Below are 22,928 nucleotides of genomic sequence, written 5' to 3' on the forward strand. Positions count from 1 at the left end.
TCATAGAGAAGTATGCTCGATTGAATTCGAGCATCAATCTTATGTTCCTAGTTGCGTTTAGATAGGAGTCTTAATTTAATAATTTTGTTACTGTCATCCATCTTTCGATATACTAGACTAATTTCGACTAAAATCGATAACGTATTCAATTGTTTGATTTTTTCGAAAACTTAGAATTTGGAAATCCAGATTTCACATTAATAATTCAATCATATGTTTAATTCACTTTGAAAGCTGTGAAAAGACAGAGACAAATTCACTAGAACTTGAAAAATACCTTACTTCAATTCGAAGATTAGCTTGAATTCCGCTAGAATAAGCGACGCTCAGCACCAGAAAAATTTTAAGTTAAGTAGGTTGAATAAAAGTACAAGAAACTTTTTGCGCTTCGGAAATATATATTTAACATTTGCTGTTTGGAAATGCATAAAACATTTAAACTGTACTATAAAGCGCTTAGCCATAAACAACGGATTGTATCCAAAGCTTATAGTAAGACGCTTTAGTAAAACCACCATACGAAATAGTGCCACAAGCATTTGCATTATAACTGGCAATACCAATTAGAACGTTTCTATAAACAACAGGACCACCATCATCGCCATCACAAAAACCATTACCCTGAGGAGTACTGAGGCATAGTATGCCGGGCTGTGTTAAACCGTCAGCTCCAGCGCAGTTTTCATACCTCTCAGTTGTCAGTGCTCTGCTATACAATAATTTATCAGATAGCAGACTACCTTCAGATATGCGACCCCAACCGGAAATGATAACCGATTCTCCTGGCGGTGCCTCCCAATCGGCAACTTTTATTGGTTGTATATAATAGGACAAGTTGAATGGTGTTTCCAGCTGCAGCAAAGCTATATCATTATCGAAATCATACTGAGGATGTACAATAACATGACAAACTGCACGGAACATCCCGCCAACAGTGCGGCTCAAGGTGCCAGCTTGTACCCCTAAGGAGGTCTGATTAATGCTGAAAGGAATATATGTTTTTTATTATCCTTTCTATACTGTTAAATGAAGCTCAAGTCGTACTTGTAGACACAGTGTGCTGCGGTCAGCACAAAGTTTGGAGACACCAGTGCGCCACCACAAATATGCTGCTTATTAAGACGCACGGATACCTGATATGGGAATTGTCCTGCAGCAGCAACTTGACCGTTTAATATGCGAAGACTCGGTTTGAGTTCCGCGGAGCCATCGTCATTTTGCGTGGCCTTTGCCACCAAACAAAAGGCTATAAAGAACTTTGCAAAGACACTACGATAGTCCATATTGAAGAAAGTGAAATGAATCGGTTACTGAATAAGCGCGGCTTATATAGTCCAAAAATTTTAAGAAACGTTGCGAGTTGAGTAAAACGTGCCGAAAAAAGGTCATTAAAAAGTGATTAGAATAAAGTTGAAATATAAAAGTTAATGATTTTTCTACTCTGGGAAAACGTGGATGGAATAGTGTAGTTTTTTTTTTGGCATAACGGTTGTTTTAGTTTAAAACTATTTGAGCTATATGTAAGTATATTAATACGTAAAAATCAACCTGACCTGGAAGGAGTAGTTCGGATGTATACCTGACACGAGAAATATTTTGCAGATATCAAGATGAATGATTGAATGATGAATGAATACAATTTTCGGTTCTTATAAGAAGAAACTAAGTGCTAAACAATAATTTCCTTAAGAAGTTTGCAACTATTGTATCTCGTTTGTATGTATATCATATATTAATTAGTTGAAAAAGTCTTTTCGTATTTTGTCATTTCATGTCGTTACAGTCGTATATCTCCAATCCACATTGTGTCATACCATATATTGTTGGAAATAATTAGATTTTACGCTTCACTAAAAAAAAAAAAAAAAAAAAAAAAAAAAAAAAAAAAAAAAAAAAAAAAAAAAAAAAAAAAAAAAAAAAAAAAATCGGAAAGTTGAAAACAATTTACAGCTATTCAAAAATTAGTGGAAGTAATGAAGAAATTCGCTATATTTCGAAATTATTGCATAGAAAAGCGAAGAATGCCACACAAGCCACCAATGAAATTTGTGAAGTTTACAGAGACGATGATGTATAAGTTTATGTAGCACAATAATGGTTCACTTGCTTCTGTTCTGGAAATTTCGAGGTGAAAGATCCACCTCGCTCTGGTCGACCTATTGTTGAAAAAGTTGATGAAATTATTAAAAGTATTGACCATAATCGTCACATTAGCAGCCATGACATCGCTAAGGAACTTAACATTCATCATGAAACGGTTTTGAAGCATTTAAAAAAGACTGGCTACAAAAAGAAGCTCGTTGTTTAGGTACCACATGAATTATCTGTGAAAAATCTAATGGACTGAATAATCTTTCTTTGCTAAAACGAAATGAAATCGAACCAATTCTAAAGCGAAAGGTAACACGACGAAAAGTGGAACAAATACAACAATAATGTGTGAAAAAGATTATTACCCAAGCGTAGTGAAGCTCAACAAATGGTCGCAAAGCCAGGATTTAAGCCGCGAAAGGTTATGCTGAGTGTTTGGTGGGATTGGAAAGTCTTAATCAACAACGAGCTGCTCCAGCCTCGTCGAACTACAGATTCTACACTTTACTGTCAACAACTGATGAGATTGAAGCAAGTCATCAAAGAAAAGGCCAGAACTGACCAATCGAAAGGGCTTTGTCTTCCATCAGGACAACGCTAGACCACATATCTTTGATGACTCCGCAAAAACTGGGAGAGCTTGGCTGGGAAGCTTTGATGCTTCCACCATATAGCCCCGACCTTGCATCAATTGGTAGTCCATTTGGTTTGGCCAATGCAGAACTCCCTTAATAGAGTAAAATTGGCTTCAAGAGAAGCCTGTGATAATTACTCGTCGAGAAACCATAAAAGTTTTACACTGATGTAATAAAGCGGGCAAATGGCAAAAAGCGGTCTACCGAAATGGTACATATTTGGTTCATTAAAGCTCATTATAAATATAAAAAAGAAAAAAAAATTTAAATTTGTTTAGAAATACTAAAGAACTTTTTCGACTACCCCATAGTAAATTCTTTCGAACTGAGTTTGGGTAGAGTAGATGCTTCCAATTGAAATTGTACATGGTAAATATTAGGCAAACGAAATCCACTTTATTTGACTGCTGATGGGTTAGGTAAGTAGTTGACGGTAGTTTATATAAATATCTAAGATAATATAAAGTATTCGTAGTTGAACTAAGAGCAGTAAAAATTCTTTGAAAACATTCAGGTAGCGATGAAGAATAAGCGCCGAGATTTAAATATTGTCGGATGATTTCATCATTTAACTGAATTGCTTGGGAGGGTTTAAGATCTTATTAAACTATAGTCAATTCAGGCGGAATTCGACGACTCAAGGGCTCTTAATGACTTTCCGAGGTGACATTATTTTCTATAAGTATTCTTTGTCTCAATAAAAAGCTTCTAGGGAAACACTAAATGGTTGTAGCGGCCTATTTTAACGAAATGTCAAGTTTATCAATACTGCACTGAGCAGCGTCTGATTGAGGTTACAAGCAGCTTCAGTTTCGAAGCCAAAGTCGAAGTGTATCACAATTTTGTTCAGAAAGCTGGTAGGTCTTAGAAAAGAGAAATCATTTCTTTTGAGAACTTTATTGAAGATGAAGTTGGCATCTCCGCCTAAACGGAGGTAGAAGAATTTTAAAACAAAGAGGTAGTATGAAGTTTGGAGATGGTTGTTGAGATTCGGCATCGGCGAAACGGTCTTGAAGTGTCAGAATGACCTTAAGATTTAGGAAGTTCACATTATATTTTCAACTTAAGCTATAGGATATTGCAGAAATCTTTGAAAATGGAAAAGACAGATAACGGACATGAAAGTGCCTAAAATTATTTTTCAATATATTTCAATTTCTCCTATTATATACTCATAATGAATGCTTAAGCATCCTAACAAACTTTCCTAGTCAAAACAGTGTTACAGTTAGACTTATTTTCGCGAGAAAACTACTTTCTATACTGCTTCTAATGGCGTCGTTCTCACATTTGCAGTCTTTTATTAAAATTAAATAATTGCATAAGGTCATCGAATACGACAATATAATCTGTACAAGGATGTAAGAAATTGATATGGTAGAGAAATGCCAAAAAAGATTTCATTGAGAGGACTTTTTATACTTTTTTCATAAGGAAGAGTAGTCACATTTAGATATATTACTCCACGTCAGAGTATCCTGATTCAGTATAATACCACCACTACCCTAGGTTCGAGACAGATACATATAAAACCAATCACGTTGTTTTGGTCGCTTGCTTCCTTGCATTTTTCCACCACATCACATTAAGGACTAGAGATAAAAGTTGTAAGCAAATGTGTTGATTACAGTTGAACTTTATTGTTTATAAACTGGTGATTGTCTCAAACAGCTTCTAAAAAGAGTTTGCAACTAACCACTTACGATAATAGGAAACCTTGGTATAGCCGTCTGGTGAAGCCGAGCCACAGCCATCGGAATAATAACTTGCGATGCCAATCAATACACCTTTGTGTACGGCAGGACCACCATCATCACCATCACAGAAGCCATTATTTCTAACCTTGGAAAGACACTGTATGCCTTTATTGATGGGACCGGCTACACGAGCACACTGTTCATCACTTAAAATAGTCAAACTGCGACTATACTGCAATATTTCGGGGAGTGCACCGCCATCACGTACGCGACCCCAACCAGAAATGGTAACCTCTTCGCCAGCCGGTGCATCATTAACAGCCAGTGATATTGGTAGTATGACATCGGAGTAGTCAAGTTTACTACTTAACGCCAGCACAGCAATGTCATTGTCGTAATTGTAGTCGGGATGCGGAATTATTTTCGATACTCCAACAATAGTACCGGTGTCGGTGAGATTTACCGTACCGGCTTGTACAGTAAGGAATTGTTCCGGAATACTGAAAAAAAATATATATATTTTTTTCAAGTATGAACTGACCTTTTCGGGGTTTAATGAATGTATTTTACCTGATTACACAGTGTGCTGCCGTTACAACAGAATTTTGAGAAATCAAAGCTCCACCGCAAATGTGCTTACCGCTTACACGTACGGATACCTGATAAGGAAATTGACCCGCAACAGCTTGTTTACCGCCAACGATACGTATACTTGGCACTTGTATGGACTCGGCCACCAAACAAGCCAGTACAAACAACTTGATGCAGAAACTTGGAAACTCCATATTGACTATGATATTTGACTGCTAGAGCTCATGCTTTATATATGTTTACAAAGTATGACGAAATGTCTCGAAAATAAGCTCATTATGAAGTGATTAGCTGGTTCTTACACAGGTGTGGTCTGAGAGAAAGGCTTATCAATGTCTATAAATGTCTAACTAATTAGTCTGTTCGCTTATCAGGAAAGTATTGAGCTCCGATTTGCACATAATCAGCATGAGGAAGTGATCCTATACAATGTATCTATAGTTGATATAGCTACAGTTGTTAATAGTACACAGGTATAGATAATTCCAACTGAGGCTGCTTGTGTTTAACTTCCAACATTAACCAGAAATTACTCAAGCGCTTTATTTTGTCGTTAAGTTAAATCTGATGATTTAAGGTCGGGAAAGACATACAATCAACGCTTGAACGCTTACAGATAGACTCTCAAGGAAAAGGAGAAATGGCAGAAGGCAGTGCTGATAGACGCAGAAGATTTGTATCAGTTGATTTTGAGATTTGCCCCTGTATCGAAATACAAGTTCTTTGAGTGTTGATGGTCATCAGAGATCGCAACAAGGACATGTGGCAAGAGTTTGGGTTAGTTGCATTAGGAGTTAGTATAAATTGCTAATTTTAGGCGTCTGGTAGGTATATAATCTGATAGATTCTGTTATAATGACTTAGTGATGATTTCGTCGTCGAACTAAGGCATCTCGCCTAGATTGAGTAGTCGCAAGTTTACTACGCACTCAGTCAGGTGGGACACGACTTCTCAAAATTCAAGTCCCCAGGGGCGGACGGCATCTTTCCAGCATTTCTGCAACAAGGAGAACAGATTCGACTGACCTACTTTGTTCAGCTGATGACAGATAGTTTGCACTCGCACATATCCTTGGACTATGCAGGACAGCGAAGGTGATCTTTATACCGAAAGCAGGAAGGAAAGACAACTCGTTGGATAAATCATTCAGGCCGATTAGTCTAACTTCCTTCTTACCAAATAACATGGCAAAAATTGTGGACTACGACGAAAGGTCAAAAACGCAGCATGCTTACAGAGCAGGCAAATTAACCAATACCAGCTGAGCTTCGAGATATATAGTTCGTTAGAAAAAGAGGAAGTAATGTAATTCGCTTTCCTGGATATCGAAGGTGCTTTTGATAACACGTCTCACACGAGCAAAAGCACTGGAAAACAGGAAAATCTTTGCCTGGCTTCAGGAACCTAACCTCCGGGGCAGAGAGATAGAGATGACTGGTATGGTCAAATATTTTGGTCTCTCGCTGGATTCCACTCTACTTTCTGTGGAAGCAACATACTGATCTGCTGGTAGATCTAGGAGTTGCAAACCAAGGATTATCAGATGGTTGTACACCATGATCGTACGACCGTTTATCACATATGAAGCGCTGGATTGGGATTTGAGTCTTCAGCATAATTTCAATTATAGAATATGGACCGACTCGATTGCATCTGCGTGTCGGTTGCCATGCGCACATGTCCGATAATGGCTCTTGAAGTCCTGCTGGAACTCAGCGCGCTACACTTAGTAATCGGCCAAGCCGCCAAACCTACTCCGCTTCAAATGACATCAGAAGGTTTTGGCAGAGTTAAAGTTATCTTTTCCTAACGACCCAAGTAGCGAAGTACCACAGGCTCTTCGCGATACCATTGCAAAAAAGGTTAACTTCACCAGAAAGTTTAAGGTTGTCCTCGACAGTAAGACCTTTGTTTTAAGTCGGTGTATAGAGTTAAACCTCCAACGTTACTAGTATCAAAGAATGAATGATTGCTATACTAAGTGATAGCCCAGCGGCACTCAAAGCGACATCAAATCGCTAATGGATCAGGAGTGTATAGAACGACTGAATAGTCTATCATGCGCCATGCTAACTTGCTTGTGGGTGGTTATAACCTTAAAATTTTTAAATATGTAATCAACCTGCCAAGGTAAAAACTCAGACCACATACCGCCCTTCGCCTGCGTCGAGAGTTAGATCTAATAAATATTTACGATTTTATTTAATAAGTGAAAGCAATATGGTCTTTTTAATTTTGGAAAGTTAGTCAGATAAATAAAATGTGCAAGAATGACATATAGAAGATTTTAATAGTAAGAAACTAAAGTGCCCTGAAAAGCACAAATAATGAAGTCATATTTAGGCAATAATAATAATAATAAGTTAATATTTGCAATAGAAAATAACTGCAAACTGTTACATTTAGGATTTTTACCAAGAAGATAATGTCTCGCATTTTCTTACGACTAGTAAGTGTATGTGGATTTATATGTTTTAAACGACAAGTATATGGCAGTAGTCTTAACCTAGAATCCCTTCGGGTGCCCTAAGGCAGAAAGTAAAAATTGGATTTGAACCGACTCCGAATTTTCGGAATGAATTTGATAACTATGAGCCTTATTCCAACATAGGCCTAACTAAAGTTATAAAAATAGTTTTAGTAGCATACGGATCTGTAATTCTTTAGACAAATATTTAATAATACCAAGAGCTACGAATCTTCTGCTTTGAAATGCATTTTATCGATATGGATACTAAAATTAAGCTCAGCTTCCAAAGAGGTTCCTAAATCAGCAAAGTTTAAAACTTGCTCTAGCCTTTCGTTTTTTACTACATAAGGAGAATGGTACACAAATCAGTACTATTACATTAGTCAAGAGCTATTTGAGCATTGAAAAAATAATAAAGGATGATGTTATAAAATGGGTTAAGAGGATAAATCGGAAGAAATATTATTTATAAAGACATTTTAAAATTTTTACGTATCGGTAATTAAAAATTATACCTATAAAAAATTTGGGATAAGAAAGTGAATACAATAAACTTAGGTTCACATGTTATACTTGAAGGGATTTTTAGGAAATGAAATGGTTTCTTTGATGATTATTTAAAGATAATTTATTTATTATTGATTAACTTCTATTAAGCCGTCGTGAGCATCTACATACTATCCCAGGCGGAAGAACACTCGAGAGAAAAGTGAAAAGTGAGAGGAAGTTATTGGACCATACCACTTTGATCTTAGAAATATGTATTTAAGTTGTCTCCAACGGATTAAACACAAGCATTGAATTGTTTCAAACAAATCCAAGAAAAATAAACTTGAATTCAGGATAGCCGAACCGGATTTAAAGCAATTTACAAGAACACGTTAAGAGGAGATAGATTTATGGCACAAAGTCTGAGGTCTGGCCTATCTGTAACATAATATCGGTAGTTCAGCCTAAGTAAGGATCGATTTCACCGTATTATTTTTTTCGGTTGATTACATAGACCGCGCCCGTAAAACGCATCACAATTAAACAATTTTACGCTAGATGGGTACAACTTTTTTTTATGTTCGTGTATAGTTTGATCTCCTTATACATATTAATTAATGTGTGTTTGGCAGCTGTTTGTTGACGATTGGAAACGGTTGTTAGGCAAGTTTTACCATAAAAAATTGAACAGTAATTTTGCTTAAATGTTTGTGTTTCCAATCGCCGAAAACATTGCGGAAGTGTTTTGGGGAGTCTGCTTTATCACAAACAATACTACTGTTTAAGTGACATAAAGTATTCAGTGAAAGTCATGAAGTCATTGAAAACTTCCCACATACGAATCATCTGCTGATCGCTGTAAATGACTGTAACATCAAACAAAGTTAAACGAAGTGTGCTTGAAAAGTCACGTTGGCGTCAAAGAGATAGTAGAGGATCTCAAAATCTCTCGTTGACCGACATAATCAAAAGGGAAAAGGAAAGGACCAAGCATTCAACAAACATAAAATAACAGCACATGAAACGACTGCTAGTGAATATGACGTCGAAACTGTCCAACAATCCAACCAATGGCTTTCCTAAAATGAGCCGAAACCGAAAAACCCACATCAGGGTCGGGCAAAAAATGAGATGTGTCTAATGGTATTCTTCAATTACCATATTACATAGTGTCAAAGGGAGTTGCTAGTTAATAGTAAGAAATTGCAATGGGAAAATAATGCCGATAAGGATTTCAATGATAAGGTCTGAAATATATGGATTTACATTTCCACAAAATGAGACTAGTTGCTATGATACACTTCAGAGGATTCCATATTTAGTGGAATACTATAACTAATGATTCTCCGTAGGTTTGCAAACAGAGGAAGATATATAAAAAAAAAAAAAAATAATAATCATACTATCGTGATCGTAGATTCATCTTCACTTTTCTAGCAAATCACCGGAAGGATAAGAAATAAAAGTTGTATGCAAAAGTATTGTTTACACTTGAGCTTTATTGTTTATAAAGTTATGATAGTTTCAAACTGGCACTGTAGGTACAGTATTTTCATTTAACCACTCACGGTAATAGGATATCTTGGTGTAGCCGTCTGGTGAAGCAGAGCCACAACCGTCGGAATAATAACTTGCAATGCCAATCAAAACGCCTTTGTGTACGGCTGGACCACCGTCATCACCATCACAGAAGCCATTATTTTTCTCCTTGGAAAGACATTGTATACCCGGATTAAGGGGACCAGCTATGCGAGCACATTGTTTATCACTCAAAATTGTCAAACTGCGACTATAGCGTAATATTTTTGAAGGTGTACCACCATTAATTGTGCGACCCCAACCAGAAATGGTAACCTCTTCGCCAGCTGGTGCTTCTAGATTAGCCAAAGGTATTGGCCGTATGACATCGGAATAATTGAGAGGAGTACTTAACTCCAGCACAGCAATGTCATTATCGTAATAGTAGTCGGGATGTGGAGTTATTTTCGATATTTCAGAAACGATACCAGTATCGCTGATATCTATCGTACCGGCTTGTACAGAAAGGAATGATGACGGAATACTGAAAAAATAATATAGGTAATATATCGGGTATGAGATGAACCTTTAGAAGTTGAATGTATGTATTTTACCTGATTACACAGTGTGCTGCCGTTACAACGAAATCTTGGGCAACCAAAGCTCCACCGCAAATATGTTTACCGTTCACACGTATGGAAACCTGATAAGGAAATTGTCCCACTGCGGCTTGAGTGCCGCCAACGATACGTATACTTGGCACTTGTATGGACTCGGCCACCAAACAAGCCAGTACAAACAACTTGATGTAGAAACTTTGGAATTCCATATTGACTTTGATAATCGACTGGTAGAACCCAGGCTTTATATATGTTAACAAAGTATGGCAAAACGTCTCGAAAAATGCTCATTAAGAAGTGATTAGCCAGTTCTTACACAGGTGTGGTTTGAAATAAATTGTTATCAATGTATATAAATGAGTAAGTAATTAGTCTGTTAGCTTATCGGGAAAGTAATGAGCCTCACGTTACGGTGTGATGTGCGAGCAGACAAGTGACGGAGTCATTAGAATCACTATGGGGAAGTGATCTTATACAATATATGGTGTATGTACAAATTAGCAGTAGATAATAGTAAGCCCTTATGCTTCACTTCGCCTGAGGCAGGTCGTAAGATTTATATAATATTACAGTCCAGAAAGACAAGCAATCAACTTCCATACGTTATCGTACTGATATTCCAAAGTAAGGGGAAGAGAGCCAAAAAAGATTCAACATTTGTATCAGCTACTTTCGAGACAAACTCTTGATCTGAAATTTAAATCCTTCGAATGTCTGTAGCATTGAGAAATGTCATAAAAGTACTTGTACTAAATATAACCTTCAAATTCTAAACGATTGTTGAAGTTAAAACTTGTAGAGTTTGCAGCGCAGATTTAGGGATGATTTTCGAAAAAAATTCTAGTGTGTTGTTAGCCTGTAGGGTATTCTTAGTATGATGTGAACAAGTCTTCCAATTTGAATAAAATTCGACGGTTAATAGCAACAGGGCCGAAAAGAAAGATGACAAAGGGTAGAAGATTCTAGCATCCAATCATCTATATTATTACTTTCAACAGTATACAATAAATATTCGAAAACTTGTTAGTTTGTTCTCGAAAAGCTTTCAATAAAGCTTGGGGTAAAAAGTTTCTAGAAAAGTTATTAATTTCTCGAATGTAATACCTCATTCGTAGACAATTATGTTTCTAAAACTGATACCACATTATAAAAAAAGTTGTATTAAAGTCTGCAGAGATATTTTTGATTTTTTAATATTCCATAATATTATTTCGAAACCATTAAATATGTCCATGATATAGCGAGGACATAATACAAATAGAAAATATGCGCCACGACAATGCATGCGAAATGACACTACGTCCAATTGATGGTCGTCATAATCGTCCTATCAGATCAGCAATTGAGCGTCTAGTGGAAAATTTTAAATCTACAGGCACAGTACAAATTGTTCCCTTTGCAAGTGAAAGAAAGAAGTACCGGGAATAGCGCTGCAGCTAACGCATCAATTGACGAATACCCAAATCAGTCTCTCACACGTCGTTCTTAGTGGTGTCATCTCAGTAACGTCATTGTGACGAAGATCCGGGTCTACATCCTTACAAGATGAGATTGAGGCAAGGACTGAAGCCGCTTTTCCAACAGAATCGTCGTTTGTTCGTGAATTGGGCTGAGTAACAATTTCAAAATTATCAGGATTTTCAACGAAAAATCATCTTCAGCGATGAGGCTAATTGGTAAGGCACCAATCCACACGTACTCCATGAGTCACCATTGCAGCCCAAAAACAAATACGGTTTGGTGTGGTTTATGAGCCGGCGGTGCCATTGGGCCGTACTTCTTCCGTAATGACCGAGACCATCACGTTACTGTGAATCGCTACCACTAAATGATAACCGAATAATTTTTGTCAGTATTGGATGGTATGTACTTGGACAATATGTGGTCCCAACAGCACGGCCCCACAAGCCATACAGCGAAAGAAAGTTTGATGAGCATTCTATCTCACGAAATGGCCCAGTCACAGTGGATGCAGACACCCAAACATTATTTATATTATTCGGTTATTTGTTAATATTAAAGTTTTATTTTGGCTTTGTACTTTATTACTGATTTATTTTATATGTAAGTTTTTGCGTGAATTTTTGTTTAAGAAAAAGCGTTCCGGTCACAATACCTTAGAATTATTCAGTGTCTACTGCTAAGTTCAACATTGATCTAAAGCAACCTTGCATTACAAAAGAAGTAACGCTTAACTGAAATCTATTGCAATTGCAAGTGATGAATCACCATTTGAAAAATATACCATGTGGCATATAAGAAGCCGTCACTGCGGCAGCAGTAGCAGCTCAAGCGTTGCAATGTCTACAATGACAAGTGTGACGTCATGGCATGCTTTGCAGTAAATCTTAACAAAAAAAAAAAAAAAACAGGCATCAAATGTGCAATAGGAGCATAACCAAAAGCGTATGTGTTGGTGTGCATTTACACATATGTGTATGCATGTAAATATGTACTTGAATGAGAGTTTCTGCGCTGACCAGAATTTTTCTTCAACTTTTGGCGGCACTTCAAGCCAACTGTGTGCACATAACGTAATTATAAAGTGACGGTAAAGCGGCTGCTGGACACATACAAACGCGCATTTCGGGCACATATGAATGTGTGAGTGGCATAAAAACAGTACGGTGGCAAGGTGAGCAGCGCGGCAGGCGGCGCACTATTCGTGCAACACAAAACGGATGTAAAAACAGCGCTAGCAAAGTGACAAGCTGCCGCAACTTGCGAGAGCAGCGAATTAAAGTAAAGTGCTGGATCGAGCGCAGCATGCAGTCAGGGGTTTGGGGGTAGGTGTGGCAGTTGTAAAAATTTGATGCTGGCAAAATGCCAAACGCTGCAAGGGTAATGCAGACAGTTGCGCTTACAGACGTTTTTACAAATAAACTTTGTTGTTGTTGCAATGCATTTGCTGCCTTGCATACGTGGTTGTTGTTGAAATGTCTTTACTGGCTTGTTTAAGTTATTGTTGTTGTTATTGCCGATGCCGTTGGTTACAAGCTCAGTTGTTGCAGTCAAGACGGACTTTCTTTGGCAGATTTTCGCAGCTTTGCTTAATCTATTTTCTTCTTCTTTTTCTTCGTCTTCCTCATCTTCGTTTACTTCGTTCATTTCTTTAGAGATTTTCGAAGTTTAAATGGTTGCACTGCCTGTGGCGAATATTCGCAAATGCCTGCACAAGGCAAGTGAAAACGCTTGTTTGCTGTGTGTGTTGGTGGCATGCGTACCGCCATCGCTTGGCACTTTCTTGTCTCCACTTAAAGAATCTTGAGTGACGTTGCAGCCTCGCACAAAGCAACCATTTTAATGTGTGTATGTTTGTGTGTGCACAAAGTACAAAGGCGCTACAAGATTGTGTTCTCTGTAGGAAAATATTAGATTTGGCGAGTAAGGAGCTCAAAGTGGGTGCTGAGCCAAAAATTGCTGCGGGAATAGCGATACAAAACTTGTAGCATTTCAGAAAATGGAGGAAAATTAATTTTTCGTGGTTTCGAATAATAACTGTCTAGTTATTAATCAACTAGAGTAGATAGTTCTTGTTCGAATGTACATAAATTCCAGACGGTTCATGTACTGTAAATGCAACTGATATGGAAACAGCGCCATTGAGATATTATATCTCACTTGACGAAGCAAGCTTAAGCCGTGTTTTTCTCATTAATCATTTCATCATTAAGTGTTAATTATAGAGGAAAATTCCTCATCCTTATGCTACAAATCATTCCACCAATATATCTCTCTGGTGTTAATGCGCAGTTGCCAATTGAAGAAACGTATGAACTAATAAAATTCAATTCGAAATTTTTTTGGAAAGAAGGCGTGGCTGTTTTGGAGATATGAAATTTTTTGCTAAAGTGGGTGTGGCTCTACCAGAATCAAGTTTTTCGGAATTATAGTATATACTTCCCTACAGCGTACTTCCCCTCTATGTTTGACACTTTTGATGTTATTCGAAAAGATAAGTTTTAGTTTGCAAAAAGAGTGAGTTGTAAGTAATTTATCTTTTAAGAGAAATAATAATGCAAAAAAATCGGTAAGAGACAAAACTTTCACGTATGATCGAAGAGACCAAACACGCGCCGTTTCATCAATATTTTCTTTCCAAAATATACTAGACTTGATTGAATTCAAAAGTGTTTTGATATGAAACATTTTACTTGAAAAGATTCAGAAATCGCGTCATAAATAGAGACAGCAGCAATTAAACTGGTATTAAACTCATGATCAAATTTGCCCCGGACTGGTCTATTTAAACTGCGCTAAGCCAAAACGAATAAATAATATTCTTCTTAGATTTTCTCTTTTATATTAGAGTGAAACTTGATCTATGTTTATTTACGTTGCCAAAAATTGTTCTGGATAGATGAAGTTATAAGTAGAATTTCCCGCAAGTGAGGAAAGTTCTCTAAGCGCTAAGTGAGTGGCCACGAACGCTTATTTTACATATGACTCAGGCGTTTCACGACTTCCCGTCTTAGACTAAGTATCCTCTGGGTAGCCAAAAAACAACCATCCCTCCACAGAGTTGTGCGCTGGTTTTGGGACCTGCTACATAAAAAAAGCCCCAAAAAAAGGAAACAACAGCCTGGCGCTGCTCTACACTCAGCTATAATAGCCTAAGCGATGTATCCGCCAATAAAGAAGAGGAAAATTTCTATGTGTTTGGTCGGTGAACTCAAGTCAAGTGGATTTTTCAGTTTCGTTGACTCTCGTTTTGCCATAGTTTCGAATGTGGCGGCACATTCAGGTTTTTTTTATACGAGTTTAGTATAGACACATCCAAAATATTACCAAAAATATTATCCAAAATGTGTAAGTGGATCCATAAGATATTTTGAGATTCTGTGCAAACTCTTTGATGCCAACACGACAAATTTCAAGCACTTTTTCCTTAACTCCTTCAATGTTATTTGCATTAAAAGGGTTGGGTTTACTTGAGGCCAGTTTGCGTTGACTTGTTTCAGATATTTGAGTCCGTGATTAAAGAGACTGCCCGAGATATTTTCAACGATTCAGTGCACGTCATTTTTTAGGAACATTAAATTTGTAGAAAAAGTTTTATTTAGAAACGGTCAAGAACTCAGTTTGGTAAACTTACTCAATTCCGAAGCAGATTGAGCTGGAATATGAATGTATGAATATGTGAAGTCGGTCCGCTAAAAGGACCAATCAAAGAACTTGCTTCTGGGCGTCTTACATGAAGTAAGTCTTAGCAGCATCTTTCTCTTACGGAACGTGAAAAAATATTTGTCTGAAGAAAATCTTACTACTTTAGTGGACAAAATTATAGTTTCTGATATTTTCAGTACACCTGACTGTAATGGCCAGTGACAGCACAGCAAGACGGTATTATATTCACTGAAATCTTTGATAAGAATGGGTCAAGCCGTATGACTAATTTAAAGCAATCCACAACCACAACCACAAACCCGACCCATTTTTCCACCAAGATGTATTCCTTAAGCCATGGCTATGGAATTCAGCCATTCACATGAGTAACATAACTGTCTTAAAAAATTTTTTTAGAATACCAAAGATTCATTACAAATAACAAATGCAATCAATTACTTTTAAAACAACAATAAAAATTCCAAATTTCTTAACGGGCTATTGCATGGCAACTTCACTTCACTTAGCAAAACTTTTAGTTAAGCATCGAGGCGCCGCTAAAATTACGATTTCTTGCATGAATTGTATATCGCAAATTGAAAATTGTTGCCAACACGCTTGTTGTTGTTGTAGCTTTGATTGTGAACTGCATGAAACTTGCTTAATAGAATAACAAAATAGGCCGTGCACACGACGTCGAAGAATGAAGTGCACTCGTGGCGGGAATTAACGGGGGGAGACTGGAGCAGTGTGTCCGCAAGTGTGTAAGCATTAGCCGAATCCTTGGCTGCGATTGCTGTTCGGCCGTTAGCAACATCATTATTTTCATTTTTCATTAGTTGTTGCTGTTATTTGCTCTGTTTTTGTTTCGCTCTCGTTGCTGACAGCGAACGATTCGTGGCCTGCTGTCGACTTTGGCTGCCTGCACTTGGCTTATGAATTAAATAAACTGTTTAACTCTCAGATTTGTATCGAATTGCATTGCCTTGCACACAACAAGTTGGAGGCCAAATCGAAATTTCGAAATTTGCTACTTGAGTGCACACACACACATGCCGACACAAAATTGTTGGGTGGGTAAGTAAGTTGGTAAAAAATTGCACAAACTGGTAATTAAGGTAATAAATGACGGGCAAGTGTGCTTTATACTGCTTCAGTTTTGTAGTTATTTGGAATTTGAGTGCAAAATTATGCTGGTGTCCTGATACGTGGAGTTGAGCAGTATTTGCAGCAGTGTGTCGATTGTAGAACTATATTGGTTTAAGAAGAGGTAAAATTTTTCTTGTGAATTTTCAAGGCCTTCTAAGTTATTTTAAGCTGGGATTCTATAAGTACTTAAAAAATTTCGTCAAAATTTTTCTCAGACTCATCTTAGTGTGCGACCCACAGCTATTTCTTTACTACGCGAAAGCTTTGTCTAATTTTTTTTTCTTGAAATTGTACATATGTTTTCAATAAAATTATGGAAAATATTACAGAAGTGTTTTGCGGAGATTACTTTATCACGAACACAAGTATTTTAGAGATTCTCAACATCTGTTTTAGATCAACTCAACATATTTTAGTTAATGTTTTGGACATGAAGCGCGTCAATGCCAGACTCGTTCCGAAATACCTGAATTTTGCGCCTTCTTCTAGCATTACTGATTTTTTAACTAAACACGAAACTAAACTTATCCTCCAGCCATCGTATTCATCAGAATTGGCTCACTGGACATTTTTTCTGTCTAAAAAATCCACTTCGGGAAACGTGCTATGACCATACAGTGGAACAAAAAAGCCCCCCGAAATTCCCCGAAAAGGCTACGGGGATTCAGTTTTATCAAAAGCACAATTTCATGTGTGGTACAAAGCCTTCAAAAGACGGTCGAGAGATCATTGAGGACATGCCTCATTCTGGACGACTTTCGACCTTTTCAAATGATATACTGAAATACTGAAAAAAGTGAAAGTCGTTGAAAATCGTCAAGCAAGCGTTAGAGAGATGGCAAGAGAGCTCGACATCTCTAGCGAGTCTGTTTGTGGTTTTGTTAAATCCTTAGGGTATGAAACTACTCCAAGTCGAGTCAAATTTGTTTTTAAATGTATATGTTATGCTTAAATTTTTTAGTAAAAATTATCAAGTAAAAGTACTTTAAAGCCTGAAAAACAAGTGTTCATATTTTGTGCCGCTCCATTTATGCATTTTGCAGTCATCCGAATTCATTTGGATACGTTCCTTTTTTGTCATATTACGAAGTTATCAGCCTGCCTTGTATATTATATACTGCTTATGATTTATTACACACGAATTCTACATCAATGCAACGATTTTAAGAAAAAGAGATATTTAAGTGTTAGCGACTCAAGACACCCGCCAATCAAATAAACTGACAGCAGTAATATTCTACTTTTATTTTTTCGAACTGCAACATTTTAATTAAACGACATTGAGTCACGTATGTCTTAATAAATGCTTCGAATACAAGAGCATATCTGGCGAAACAAGAGGACGACGACTGATCATGGTTAAATGTAAATTTGCATATACATACATACATACACTAAATCTATTTTTATTTACAATATATTCAGGGGTGTTGTGGAATCCAAGACAGAATCGCTTAACTGTCAGAATTGCAAACCAATTCCGATTTTCAATGGTGTCACAGAATCTGATTGGATTTTTGTCTTTTCGAACATATGCAAAACCCATATTCGAATCAGCTGTTTACCAATGTGACAAAACTTGCAAATGAATACATTTGAAAGCAATCCTATTAAAATTTTTAATGAATTCCGAATTAAAGAAAGATTTTAAGAGATAACATTTATTGAATGAATAAAGACGCATTTGGGTGTTGAATTTTGTTCTTCATTTTTACGATTTTTCTTAATTGGCGGGCAGGATAGAAAAAAAACCTGAACGTCATATGGAATTGGGGCAAAGTTTATTATATCTTTCATTAAATTATCTTCTATTGAAACTAAAAAAACTAAGAAAGGTTAAGTTTGAACATTTATTTAAAGAAAATTTTTTTTAGACCAAAATCATTTTTTTTTAATTTCAAACAATTTTATAGTTTTACTTTTTTTTTGAAATTTTCAGTTTAATTTAAACATAAGTTATTAAATAATATTAATGTCTTTGAATTTTTGGAAAATTTCGTATCAAAGAAATTTGCGGATGACGTTTAAATATATAACTATTAACCCTAGAAATTTCGATTTAATCAATTACTTATTTACCTCCCAAAAAATCGATTTTTTAAGCCGCTAAAGCAGGCTCCCTCCTTTGTTTCTAACAGCCAAACTGATAAAATTGGTTTCTGTGACACACAAAACCGATACAAATTCTGTTTCGAATATCAAACCAATAATATCTGAAATCATGACACCTACTGCTTTGTTTGTTGGTTTCAATTCTGATTCTGACAATCAGATTTCACAACACCCCTGATTATAATATGTATACGGAATCCGTAGTAACTATATTGCTTGAAACAGATATTACTTCTTTCAATTCTACCCTCGCTTTTAGCCGACTGAGTTCTAAAATATATAAATATAGCTACTACGGAAACCAAGAGCAGCTTAATCCAACTAGTTATGGGCTAATATAGGTCCACGACAACATACATCCTATATCAACGCAGGTGAAAAGAACCTATTATTATATTCCTATTATACAAATCAGTGTAGTGAGAAAAAATGGAAGTTATATAAATGCTAAGCTAGACATTCTTAAAGCAAATTGACCAAACGTCTTTAAGTTCGTATTGCCTAGTTGTGATATCAGGCTTGAGTAAAAAATTGCCAAATATGGTTAAATTATATTAAGTAATTTTTGTTTTAAGTTCAAAATGCCACTGGGAATAAACCCTTCCAATAGGTCATGGTTTGGGCTGGATTTTGCTTTGAAGGAAAGACTCCAATGTGCTTCATTTCAACTAAAATGGACGCGGAAATGTATGTTCACTTATTGGATAATGAGCTAATTGAATTTGCAGGACAGAATTATGGCGATAACTGGACTTTTCAGCAAAATAATGCAACAATTTTCAGTGCATAAGGTACTAGAGATTTTTTTAACCCAATAAATATCTCGTTACTGGACTGCCCAGCAAACCTCTGGGGTATACTTTCTGCCAGCATTTTGAAGAATTTGAGACAATTCGAGACCGCTATTTAATTTTCTGACGAAGGAATGGCCCAACTTAAGAGCTTACAGTTTAAATAACTTCAAAAGAAACCACAAATTGAAAAGAAGAGACAATTCTGAGTTTGTTTTAAAGCTTAACAATTGAAGACGGGCTAGAAGAAAAATTGCTTGTCGCCCCTAATATTTGCCTGCAATACTTTTTATTAAGCAATTTGCTCCCAAATTCGGATCCCTGGTAAGTAAAAGGAATTATGAATAGAATCAAACATTGACATACATACAGTGCCGCTCAAACTGTTCAAGCAAACTTAATATATATATTATAGTAGTACCAGCAAAGTTTATAAATGGGACTTAAAGTGATATGCATGTAGATTAGGTTAAAATTCTACTAGGAATTAAATGTATCCTGAACTCTACATATTAATAGCAATTAGCCATGAGCTTTGTGCAGCCGCCTAAATGTATGCGATGAAATATTTATAAACACAGGTTTAACCGTGTAATGGAGACATTGATATCGCACCCGAAGCATAGCAAATCATATAGAAATCTGGATATGTTGCAAGTGTCACTACAGTGACAAATCACATGCACAGACGAACATATACACACAAACACAAACAAATAAATTATAAACGCTTCAGCTGCTGTTGCGGCATGCGATTCACCAAACCGCGAAACCGATTTCTAGTTGTCAGCAGCAGCTGCTACTCCAATAACAACAAAGCAAAAGTAACAACACAAACACAAACAACAACAGCAATGCCACTACGAATAAATAAATCAGCGAAGGCAAACGAACAAGGTGTCAAGCGAAATTTGCACTTTTGCATTTCCGCATTGCAACACCTTTTCTGGCATTTGCATTGTAAGCGCATTCCATGGGAGCTAAACGCTTACAAACAAACATACGACTGTGCAGGTGGTTGTGTATGTATGTATGTGAGGGGACGTATGTGTATACGTTTATGGGTGCGTGGCTGGGTGTATCATGATAGACGACGCAAAGTGAAATGTGTCAATGCAAATAAAAATTAAATCGATATGTTACCGTTATGCGCTAACGCTGTATCCCGTACGCCTGTCATTACAAGCAAATGTAGGAGATGCGGCGCGTACATGTGCGTATGTATGTGTGCGTGAATTTGCATTGAAATTCAATTCCAAATCAATTTCGAGTTCACACGCTGTCAAATGCGCTAAGTAATATGCCACAGAATGTTTGCATGACAGCAGCAGGAGCAGATATGCCTCGCAGCTACACGTATGTAAGTACAAATGTGTGTGTTTGTATGTGTGTGTGTGTAGGTGGGTGCCGCTGAGTGCGTTTGAGTGTAATTGTTAGAGTGCTTTTCACAATAGTTTACTCACTTCGCACTGATTGCTCCCTCCTTTCAGCCAATTCGTCGCGGAAGTGTTGCGCTCTTGGTGACTCCCCTTAGTGTAATGCCAGCCACATACACAAAATCAAATAACTATCACACTAGAAGTTAGTACGTGTCCCTTTGTGGTGTAATAAATATGACACATATTTTAACATGAGAAAGAAAAAATGTTGACTTCGGTTGCACCGAAACTGTAATAGCCTTCACAGATACAGAAGTTTCCATACAAATATTTGATTTTGATCGTTCAGTTCGTATGGCAGTCATATGCTATGGTGTTACGATCTGAACAATTTCCTCGGAGAATACACCGCTGTCAGAATCAATTACTTTTAACATTAATCTGCGTCAAATTTTATAGAGATATATTGTCAAATAAAAAAGTTTCGTGAAAGGATATGATTTTCATCGTTCAGTTTGTATGGCAGCTATAGTATATAGCCACCCGATTTGAATAAATTTTTCAGTAATTATTACGCTGTATTAGGCAATGAAAACGTGTTAAATATCGTTGCGATATATTTTCAAATAAAAGAGTTTTCTTAAAAGAACTTAATTCTGATCGGCCATTTTGTATGGCAGCTATATGCCATAGTGATCCGATCTGACAGCTACTTTAGAGATAATACTGTTGTTGTTGATAGTAGTTCATGCAAGATTTTCATGAAGATATCTTTTCAAATAAAAAAGTCTTCCTTACAACAACTTGATTCCGATCGTTCAGTTTGTAAGACAGCTATGTATTATAGTGGTCCGATATAGGCGATACCGACAAATAAGCAGCTATTTGAGTAATAAAGCTCGTGTGAAAAATTTCAGATCGATATCTCAAAAACTGATGGACGAGCTAGCGTATATACCGTCAGACAGACATCGACTCAGCTCGCCTTTCTGATTATTTGTATATACAGATATATTTTATGGGGTCTCCTACATTTTTTGCTGAGTGTTCCAAGCTTCGTGGCAAACTTAATATATCCTTTTCAGGGTATAAAAAATCACCAACAGCCAACTAATGAAACGTACCACCGTTGCCACCAATCTACTTGTATGCATGTGTGTGTTAGTGCCAGGTAACTATGGTTTGCGGCACAAAAAGTGGTGAGGACAACGCTGTCAACTTCGTTTCAGGAAGGAAGGAAGCGACTAATATAATGTGTGGTAAATTGCTGGCAGCCAGCAAGGTGTGTGTGCATGTGTGTTTCGGTGTGGTCATGTGGTGTTGCTGGCGATTGTGTCATTAGAGTGTATTTAACACTTGTAGGGAGAAATAAATTTGCATAGATTGCTGGCAGCTGATAAGCGTCATAAAATAATAGACTTGGCGCAAAAAGCAAAAGAAAATCGTTTAAGAAATTTTTATGTTTTCATTTAAATATAGAAAATATTAGCACACACGCAAACGACCCCATAATTCATTTACCTTAATATTATTACGACTTTGTTGAAAGCAGCGTTTTCGTCAAAGAAATATGTTACTGCGAAATTTTCTTATCGACGTCGCCGTCGGCGTCTTTTAAACAACTCTTTTTAAAATTTTATTTTATTTACTATATTTCCTGAATTCGTAACTTCAGGGTTGATTTTAAATGTGAACTCTTTATTTTTAACAAAAAAGTATCAGTATATACAATAAAATATGGATTGTGGGACTTCGTTAAGGGTGAATTTTGAAAAAGCTAGGTAAATAAGAATTATGAAGCTCTTCTAAGTTGCTTATGTATCGAAGATTCATATAAATGAGAATATTCTCAGAAAGAGTGAAGTGTATTCCCTAGATAGTTGTATTTATATGATCGTATTTATAAGAATTAATTCTATGTTATCGGCTCCCAAAACTTTAAACACATTTTTTTTTTTTTTTTGAAATACCGTTTTCAGAGTCAGCTGCATCGCTTCATTTGAAAATTTTCACACGAATTTCTTAGGTATATTTCGATCTAAAATCGAAAATTCAATAATTATGGAAGAAAAATAATTTTGATAATAATTACGATTTTATAAACCACCCTGAAAATTTTTTTTTTCGATTTGTCTAAAATTAAATGTTGATTTGATCAATGTTAATATATTATCTATAATAATTTTTATGGCGTTTTTGGATCTGAGATACTTTTAAACAAAACAAACTTTCTACACGCCAAACACTATTTTGGCTCGAGGAGATCGCCTACGGGATTA

At 36.5% G+C, this 22,928-nt stretch overlaps 2 protein-coding genes across 4 annotated transcripts in view; both read right to left on the reverse strand.

The window, feature by feature from the left end:
* The window catches only part of LOC108976120 (potassium voltage-gated channel protein Shaker), a 354,344-nt gene that overhangs the window by 109,114 nt on the left and 222,302 nt on the right, over positions 1-22,928 (reverse strand). The window lies entirely within an intron of this gene.
* Positions 457-10,321, reverse strand: LOC108976097 (serine protease 53-like). Its single transcript, XM_018945009.1, has 5 exons — positions 10,107-10,321; positions 9,500-10,036; positions 4,423-4,923; positions 1,045-1,293; positions 457-982 (listed from the first exon to the last, which is right to left on the reverse strand). Exons 1-5 carry the CDS (start codon positions 10,319-10,321, stop codon positions 457-459), a joined length of 2,028 nt encoding a protein of 675 aa, XP_018800554.1.

This window comes from Bactrocera latifrons, unplaced genomic scaffold (genome assembly GCF_001853355.1).
Source record: "Bactrocera latifrons isolate USDA-ARS-PBARC rearing strain unplaced genomic scaffold, ASM185335v1 scaffold_73, whole genome shotgun sequence".
NCBI lineage: Eukaryota > Metazoa > Arthropoda > Insecta > Diptera > Tephritidae > Bactrocera > Bactrocera latifrons.